The 9,128-nt window shown below is 46.3% G+C and overlaps 1 protein-coding gene across 6 annotated transcripts in view; it reads left to right on the top strand.

Annotated features, from left to right (window-relative positions):
• The window catches only part of elmo1 (engulfment and cell motility 1 (ced-12 homolog, C. elegans)), a 237,783-nt gene extending 228,967 nt beyond the window's left edge, over positions 1-8,816 (top strand). For all 6 annotated transcript variants that reach the window (XM_070436225.1, XM_023975417.2, XM_023975416.2 and 3 more), the window contains 4 exons: positions 3,676-3,783; positions 4,523-4,605; positions 6,956-7,033; positions 7,238-8,816. In XM_070436225.1, coding sequence (XP_070292326.1) covers positions 3,676-3,783; positions 4,523-4,605; positions 6,956-7,033; positions 7,238-7,438 — 470 coding nt within the window. In that variant the 3' untranslated portion in view covers positions 7,439-8,816. The remainder of the gene's footprint in view (positions 1-3,675; positions 3,784-4,522; positions 4,606-6,955; positions 7,034-7,237) is intronic.
• The last annotated feature ends 312 nt before the right edge of the window (positions 8,817-9,128 follow it).

Genomic DNA, 9,128 nt, shown 5'->3' with positions numbered 1-9,128 from the left:
TGGACTATGTACAGCTGCAGCGATCGGTTAGCTGCTCAGATAGCTGATGTTTAAAGTTGGTGAGGTTAATATCAGTCTCCAGTTCCAGTCATGACCCAGAGCAGTACTGGTGTTGCTTACAATTACTCACATTTCTCCTGTAGAGAGTCATGGGGCACTCTTCCTGAGGGTGTCTCTCTCCAGATCTCCATAGTGCAGGACTTTATGGTTCGGAGACAGTCGACAGTACCAGAACTTATCTATGGAAGAGAGAGAGAGAGAGAGAAAAGGACCAGCATAAAGACCAACAAACCTGGTGAACAGAACCACTAATACATCTAGATTGTGTATTACTGTATAGACCAGAACCACCCCAAAGCATATGGATGTGACTTTCTAAAGGCAGCAACACAAAAACACAACAACCCTAACACTACCTAACACTATCCCATATGGACCAGTCAGACACAGACAGTACCTGATTCAGGTATGATATATCATATACTTTATTGTCCTAGAGGGGACATTTGTGTGATACTGCTTCCACATAAAATACACAAACACATAGAATCACAGAACAACAGCCTATCATACCCCCCTCCCAGCCAGGCCAGACTGTGAATCCCTACAGGCCAGACTGTGAGCCCTACAGGCCAGACTGTGAAGCCCTACAGGCCAGACTGTGAAGCCCTACAGGCCAGACTGTGAAGCCCTACAGGCCAGACTGTGAAAGCCCTAACAGGCCAGACTGTGAAGCTCTACAGGCCAGACACCAGTCCGTTATTGCCGTCTCCCTGTTGTTAGCAGTTTATTGACAGGGGGACAAAATAATGTTCAGCCTGCATCTAGGCGCCCTATAGCACCTTCCCAGTGGCATCATCTGGAACTCTGTGTTCAGTGCTGTGTGGGGATGATTGGACCTTTCTGGCCTGTCTGATGATGGTCTCCTGGAAAATGTTTTCACTGTGTACCACTATGGGGCTGTGGTGTGTGATGTTTCTCATGGGATGTGGTGTGTGATGTTCTCATGGGCTGTGGTGTGTGATGTCTCAGTGGGCTGTTGGTGGTGTGATGTTCTCATGGGCTGTGGTGTGTGATGTTTCTCATGGCTGTGGTGTGTGATGTTCCTCATGGGCTGTGGTGTGTGAGTTCTCAGTTGTGGATGGTCTAGCGTGACTGATAGCACCCGCACTGGGGTGGGGCCGGCTGGCACACAGGTTGGCATGCCTGGCACTGTGGGCAGGCTCCTGTAGAGCAAGGCCTGGCACTTTATTCTCTACCCATTATGCATGTCCCTGAAGAGACAGAACTAGGCTGAGACCGGGGAGGGTTGGGTTGGCGCGCAGGAGCACACAGTCCAAATCCTAATTGCTGAGAATAGACATTTGCAGCAGGGAGGCTGGCACTGGTCTGTGGGGAGTGGCTTGTGCGTTGCCTAGTGTAGTGGTGGTGTGAGAAGAAAGACTGACTGCTTAGGGAGCAGAGAGAGAGGGAGAGAAGAGAGAAGAGAGAGAAAGAGGAGAGAAGAAGCAAGAGAGGAGAGAAGAGAGGTAGAGAGAGAAAGAGAGGGTAGAGAGTAGAGAGAGAGAGGTAGAGAGAGAGAGGTAAGAGAGAGAGAGTGAGAGAGAAAGAGAGGTAAAGAGGGTAGAGAGAGAAAGAGAGAGGTAAGAGAGGTAGATGAGGGTAGAGAGAGAGAGGTAGAGAGAGAGGGGTAGAGAGGTAGAGAGAGAAAGAGAGGTAAAAGAGAGAGAGAGTTAAGAGAGAAAGAGAAGAGAAAGAGTAGAGAGAGAGAGGTAGAGCGAGAAAGAGAGAGAGAGAGGTAAAAGAGAGAGAGGTAGAGAGGTAGAGAGAGAGGTAGAGGAGAGAGAGAGAGAGAGAGAGGTAGAGAGAAGGGTAGAGAGAGAAAGAGAGGTAAAGAGAGTAGAGAGAGAAAGCGAGAGAGGTAAAGGAGAGAGAGAGAGAGGAAAGAGAGAGAGGAGAAGAGGGGAAGAGAGGAGAGAGAGTGAAAGAGAGCGAGAGCGAGAGCGAGAGAGAGAGCGAGAGAGAGAGCGAGAGAGAGAGAGAGCGAGAGAGAGAGCGAGAGAGAGCGAGAGAGAGAGCGAGAGACGAGAGAGCGAGAGCGAGAGAGAGAGCGAAGAGAGGAGCGAGAAGAGAGAGCGAGAGAGGAGAGCGAGAGAGAGAGCGAGAGGGAGAGAGCGAGAGAGCGAGGGAGAGAGCGAGGGAGAGAGCGAGGGAGAGAGCGAGGAGAGAGCGAGGGAAGAGAGCGAGGGAGAGAGCGAGGGAGAGAGCGAGGGAGAGACGAGGGAGAGAGCGAGGGAGAGAGCGAGGGACACGAGAGGAACGAGAGCGAGGGACGAGAGAGAGGAGAGAGCGAGAAAGAGGAGAGAAGAGAGTGAGAGGATTCCTCTCTCTCTCTACCTCTCTACCTCTCTTTCTCTCTCTACCTCTCTTTCTCTCTCTCTTGCTCTCTTTCTCCTCTTTCTCTCTCTCTCTTTCTCTCCTCTCTCTCTGCTCCCTAAGCAGTCAGTCTTTCTTCTCACACCACCACTACACTAGGCACGACACAGCCACTCCCCACAGACCAGTGCCAGCCTCCCTGCTGCCAAATGTCTATTCTCAGCAATTAGGATTTGGACTGTGTTGTCCATGCGAGCGCCAACCAACCCTCCCCGGTCTCCAGCCTAGTTCTGCTCTTCCAGGGACATGCATAATGGGTAGAGAATAAAGTGCCAGGCCTTGCTCTACAGGAGGCCTGCCCACAGTGCCCAGGCATGCCAACCTGTGTGCCAGCCGGCCCCACCCCAGTGCCGGGTGCTATCAGTCACGCTAGCCACCTCCGACACATGAGAACATCACACACCACAGCCCATGAGAACATCACACACCACAGCCCATGAGAACATCACACACCACAGCCCATGAGAACATCACACAACCACAAGCCATTGAAGAACATCACCACACACCACAGCCCATGAGAACATCACACACCACTCCCATGAGAACATCACACACCACAGCCCCATAGTGGTACACAGTTGAAAACATTTTCCAGGAGACCATCATCAGACAGGCCAGAAAGGTCCAATCATCCCCACACAGCACTGAACACAGAGTTCCAGATGATGCCACTGGGAAGGTGCTATAGGGCGCCTAGATGCAGGCTGAACATTATTTTGTCCCCCTGTCAATAAAACTGCTAAACAACAGGGAGACGGCAATAACGGACTGGTGTCTGGCCTGTTAGAGCTTCACAGTCTGGCCTGTAGGGCTTCACAGTCTGGCCTGTAGGGCTTCACAGTCTGGCCTGTAGGGCTTCACAGTCTGGCCTGTAGGGATTCACAGTCTGGCCTGGCTGGGAGGGGGGTGTATGATAGGCTGTTGTTCTGTGATTCTATGTGTTTGTGTATTTATGTGGAAGCAGTATCACACAAATGTCCCCTCTAGGACAATAAAGTATATGATATATCATACCTGAATCAGGTACTGTCTGTGTCTGACTGTCCATATGGGATAGTGTTAGGTAGTGTTAGGGTTGTTGTGTTTGGTGTTGCTGCCTTTAGAAAGTCACATCCATATGCTTTGGGTGGTTCTGGTCTATACAGTAATACACAATCTAGATGTATTAGTGTCTGTTTCACCAGGTTTGTTGGTCTTTATGCTGGTCCTTTTCTCTCTCTCTCTCTCTCTCCATAGATAAGTTCTGGTACTGTCGACTGTCTCCGAACCATAAAGTCCTGCACTATGGAGATCTGGAGGAGACCCCTCAGGAAGAGGTGCCCCATGACTCTCTACAGGAGAAATGTGAGTAATGTGAGCAACACCAGTACTGCTCTGGGTCAGTGACTGGAACTGGAGACTGATATTAACCTCACCAACTTTAAACATCAGCTATCTGAGCAGCTAACCGATCGCTGCAGCTGTACATAGTCCATCTGTAAATAGCCCACCCAATCTACCTACCTCATCCCCATATTGTTTTTATTTACTTTTCTGCTCTTTTGCACACCAGTATTTCTACTTGCACATCATCATCTGCACATCTATGACTCCAGTGTTAATTTGCTAAATTGTAATTACTTCGCTACTATGGCCTATTTATTGCCTTACCTCCTCACGCCATTTGCACACACTGTATATAGACTTTCTTTTTTTCTATTGTGTTTTTGACTGAATGCTTGTTTATTCCATGTGTAACTCTGTGTTGTTGTTTGTGTCACACTGCTCTGCTTTATCTTGGACAGGTCGCAGTTGTAAATGAGAACTTGTTGTCAACTAGCTTACCTGGTTAAATTAAGGTGAAATTTAAAAAAAAATGTAAAAACAAACTGACTGTCAGTTTTCTTGTTTTCTTTTTTTTAACTAAGTGCAACTTGCAAAAGAATAGTTTACTGCCAGGGTGCCTGACGAAGATGGTTGTTAGTGACGTTGTTAGTAGTTCATGTAGCCGGTCAACAGAATAGCAGTTGACACTAAATCTAACGGATGATTATGAGAGGACGTTATTCTTGATGTTGACGTTCCTCTCTTCCTCTTCCCGTAGTGCCTGTGGCCGATATCAAAGCGGTGGTCACTGGTAAGGACTGTCCTCACATGAAGGAGAAGGGAGCTCTGAAGCAGAACAAGGTGAGTGTGCATACAGTATCTGTCTGTGTATGTGTCTTATATAACAGTATCTGTCTGTGTATGTTTGTCTTATATCACAGTATCTGTCTGTGTTTCTGTGTCTTATATAACGGTATCTGTCTGTGTGTATGTGTCTTATATCACAGTATCTGTTCTGTTGTGTATGTGTCTTATAATAACAGTATCTGTCTGTGTGTATGTGTTTAATTAAACAGTATCTGTCTGTGTGTATGTGTCTAATATAACAGTATCTGTCTGTGTGTATGCGTCTTATATTTTAGTATCTGTCTGTGTTTTCTGGTGTCTTATATAACAGTATCTGTCTGTGTATGTGTGCCTTATATAACAGTACAGTTTACAGTGCTGTGAAAAAGTATTTGCCCCCTTTCTAATTGTCTCTACTTTTGCATATTTTTGATATGGAATGTTATCAGATCTTCAACCAAAACCTAATATTAGAGAAAGGGAACCTGAGGGAACAAATAACACAACAATTACAGATTTATTTCATTTTTATCATAAACAAAGTTATGCAACACCAATGCCCCTTCGATCCTGGGCTGTATCACAACCGGCCATGATCGGGAGTACCATTGGGCGGTGCACAATTGGACCGGCATCGTCCAGGTTAGGGGAGGGTTCGGTCGGCTTAGGCCGTCATTGTAAATAAGAATTTGTTCTTAACTGATTTGCCTAGTTAAATAAAATAAATTCAAATAGGTCAGTGTATCTGTGCCTTATATGATAACATGATAGCCAACTCAATATCAAGGTATATCAACCCACTATCAAAGTAGATGTTGACATGCCAGCCTAGTTAAACCCAAATCCCTCTATCTTCGATGTATATACATCTTAACCAAGGTGAAATAGGCTGGCAGGACTGAACACAGCTGTCTGCTGGTACGAAAGCCCAGCCCCAGCCTCCGCAGGTCCTGTCTGCTGGTACGAAAGCCCAGCCCCAGCCTCCGCAGGTCCTGTCTGCTGGTACGAAAGCCCAGCCCCAGCCTCCGCAGGTCCTGTCTGCTGGTACGAAAGCCCAGCCCCAGCCTCCGCAGGTCCTGTCTCCGTACTGACTAGAAACCAATACATTCTGCTGACACTGACAGATTAGGTCCTGTAAATATAGCCTTGAAGACAAAGGAGCACCGCTCCTCCCTCGCCAGGACCTTTATTACTCTGTCGATAAATCTGGTGTCTGAAAGAATGGGCCTACAGGTCTGTGGGCTGGCTGGATGGATGACTGGATGGATGACTGGACCTTGTTTGGGCTGTTTGAATGAGAACACGAGCAGAGCAACATTCATTAGTCAAGCTGTAAGACAGAAAAAGTAACCTCTGTGGTCACGGGCAGCGCAGCCATAGACCTAGGATTCGTCTCTAATGGCACCCTATTCCCTATGGGCCTTGGTCAAAAGTGTACTATATAGGTAATAGGGTTGTGGTCAAAAAAGTGCACTATACAGGGTGCCATTTGGGACGCGGAATCCCTCTACAGTATACTGGGCCTGGGAGATGGAGAGCCAGGGTACAGTTCAGAAATATCTGTCTGTCAGGCCTATTGGATTGACCTATCGTGTTGAATCAAATACAACATATCCCATAGTACTAGGACACACATACAGTAGGTGCTCTGGATCAATGCGCTTCCACCATCTATGTGGTTGCGTGCCATATGCTACAGAATTTATCATTAGTTCTGCGGCATTTGATGACAAGCGAGAGACATCTGTTTCAAAGGAGCCGTAACAAATGAGACATCAGCTCTCCTTCAGTGTTCTCTGTGTGGAACTCTCTCAGGTGTCCCTATGCATTCCCCCTCTGACTCATTGTTTGCGTCCCCCTGTGTACTTCTGACCAGTGTGGAGAACACAATAAACTGATCCAAAGTCAGCTTTTGTGTGTTTTCTCTCTAAGGATTAAGTTAGACTCTAGGGGCAACTTTACTCCTGTGTTGGATAACCATACGTCTCAAAGTGCCTTTGCATCCCAGTTTGTCCCCTAGCTGTCCCCCTGCTCGGTGTGTCCCGTCCCCTGTCCCCTGGCACCCAGCATGTGGGGCTGGCACACACATGACAGCCAAACCATCTGATGTTGGAGTGGCTGGGGAGAGAACGTGTTATAGAGGCACAGTGGGAGGGATGCACACACTGGAGTGGTGAGGAGCTCATTAGCATGTTAGTGACAGTGCTACATTTGAACTCCCTCCTTCTGTCTCTCTCTCCTCTCCTTCTCTCCCTTCCCCTCCTCTCTTTCTCCCCTCTCTCTCTCCCTCCTTATCTCCATCTATCACTCTGTCACTCCCACATTCTCCCTCCCTCCCTGTCTCTCTCTCCCCCTCTCGCTACAGGAGGTTCTGGAGCTGGCCTTCTCTGTCCTCTACGAGTCAGACGAGTATTTAAACTTCATCGCTCCGGACAAGCATGAGGTAAGCACTGAGCAGATGGCACAGTCACCCAGCCAATGACAGGATTCAGAGATGGACTGAGAGGAAGTCAATGGAGGTTGTCCATTCTACAGCACGACGTGGAACACTTAATGTTAATACACTGATGTAAGGTTGTGTGTGTCTGTGTGTCTCTCTGTCTGTGTGTCTGAGTGTGTGTACTCATCCTCTCCTGTCTCTCCTCAGTACTGTGTGTGGACGGACGGTCTGAACGCCCTCCTGGGAAAGGAGATGACCAGTGACTTCACCAAGTCAGACATGGACACCCTGCTCTCCATGGAGATGAAGCTCCGCCTCCTCGATCTGGAGAACATCCAGATTCCAGAGGCCCCTCCCCCAATTCCCAAGGAGCCTAGCAACTATGACTTTGTTTATGACTGCAACTAACTAACCAACCGATCAAAATCCCCTAGCTACTGTACTGGACCTACCAACTCTCTCTTTCCTAAAACGGCAACTGGAAAAAAGAAAAAGAAACTAATGACGATGAAAATTATGAGTGACAGAAAAAGGATTCTATTGAACTAGTTTCCTTACTTCTTGCTATACTTGCTAAACTTTCTTTTTGAATTAAAGGGTGCGATTTAATACGTTTGCGGCGCTTAATGACTCTTTGCGGCACTAGGTGGCCCACTGACTGAATCATCACGTCACCATGGAGGACAAACCAGGAAGCATCCATATGGGTCCTTTGGGTCCTAAACATTCTCAACATTCTCTAAACGTTGTTGTTTGGTCATCGCTCTCCAAGATGTCTTCACAGTCTTCTTCTCACCTCAACCCTGCGCACTCTTCTCTCCTCCTTCACTGAAGAATCTGCCATTTGCTTGGGGTTTGTTGTAGAAACTCTCTTTGATAAACGCTTGGTTGTCCTTTTTCGTTTTGTTGATTTTCTACAGACTGTTGGATGAGAGGTGTGGCGTTTTTATAAAAATATAAAGAAGTGCTGGGGACGTTAGTCTTTAGTTCTCCAACGTTCTTTGTGCGTTCAAAATGGCACCCTATTTCCTAAATAGTGCACTACTTTTAGTGCACTATATAGGGAATAAAGTAGTGCACTATATAGGGAATAGGGTGCCATTTCAGAAGCAGGCTCGGTCTCCCATTCACGCTTACGTGGCAGCTAATGTCTCTGAGAGGAAGAAAGGATCAAGTGTATTTAAGATGTTGAAGTGTGTATTAATACTTTTCTCCCTGGTATCTTTCTGCATACTTCACATACTGTGTAGACTGTTACAATACGTGTGTCATTCTAAAACCTGACACTGTTATACAATACGGGAAACTGCCTCTGAAGTTCCTGAAATCTTCTATCCTATATCACGGCTGCTTTGACCATGCTGTATACCCAAACAAACACAACTGTAATACATGCTTGCTCAGACATACACATCTCTCTTTCCTCCAACTTGATACCGTTCGATCAGGCTCGATTATGACTGCTGTAACTTTTCAAAGCAATATTGAGCAACAACAAAAAAAAATGTTAAGCTGATGGTGTAATTTAGTGATATTTGTGATGCTGCCAAGTAGTCAGTATTGGGGACGTTTGCGTTTTTAGTAAAGGGAAGTTGTTCTCTGTTTGTTTTCAAGAACTATGTGGCCGTCAATTTGGAGGTTCATGGAAATGTAATTTAAAAGCAAATCATGAGTCAACATTTTTAATATGATTTATTATTTTCCCTATTTAATACCTTCAGATGTTCGTCTCTAGGTCTGAAAGCCCCTCAACCTGCTGTTTACATTAAAGATTTAAGGAAACTGACCTCTTGTTGCATTGTCCGTGTCTTTATCTACACTGAACAAAAATATAAACACAACGTGCTACAATTTCACTGAGTTATAGTTCATATAAAGAAATCAGTCAATAAAAATGTATTAATTAATTAGGTTCTAATCTATGAATTTCATATGACTGGGACTATAAATATGCATCTGTTGGTCACAGATACCTTAAAAAAAAAAAAATTGAACTGGAACACGCTGTCATACACTACTGTGACCCAGAGCATCTCAAATGTGCTCAGTGGGGGACATGTCTTGTGAGTATGCAAGCCGTGGAAGAACTGAGACACAT

Source organism: Salvelinus sp. IW2-2015, linkage group LG30 (genome assembly GCF_002910315.2).
Source record: "Salvelinus sp. IW2-2015 linkage group LG30, ASM291031v2, whole genome shotgun sequence".
In the NCBI taxonomy this organism is placed as follows: Eukaryota; Metazoa; Chordata; class Actinopteri; order Salmoniformes; family Salmonidae; genus Salvelinus; species Salvelinus sp. IW2-2015.
Note: the sequence above shows the minus strand (reverse complement) of the source record. Positions and strands in the feature narration are given on the sequence as shown.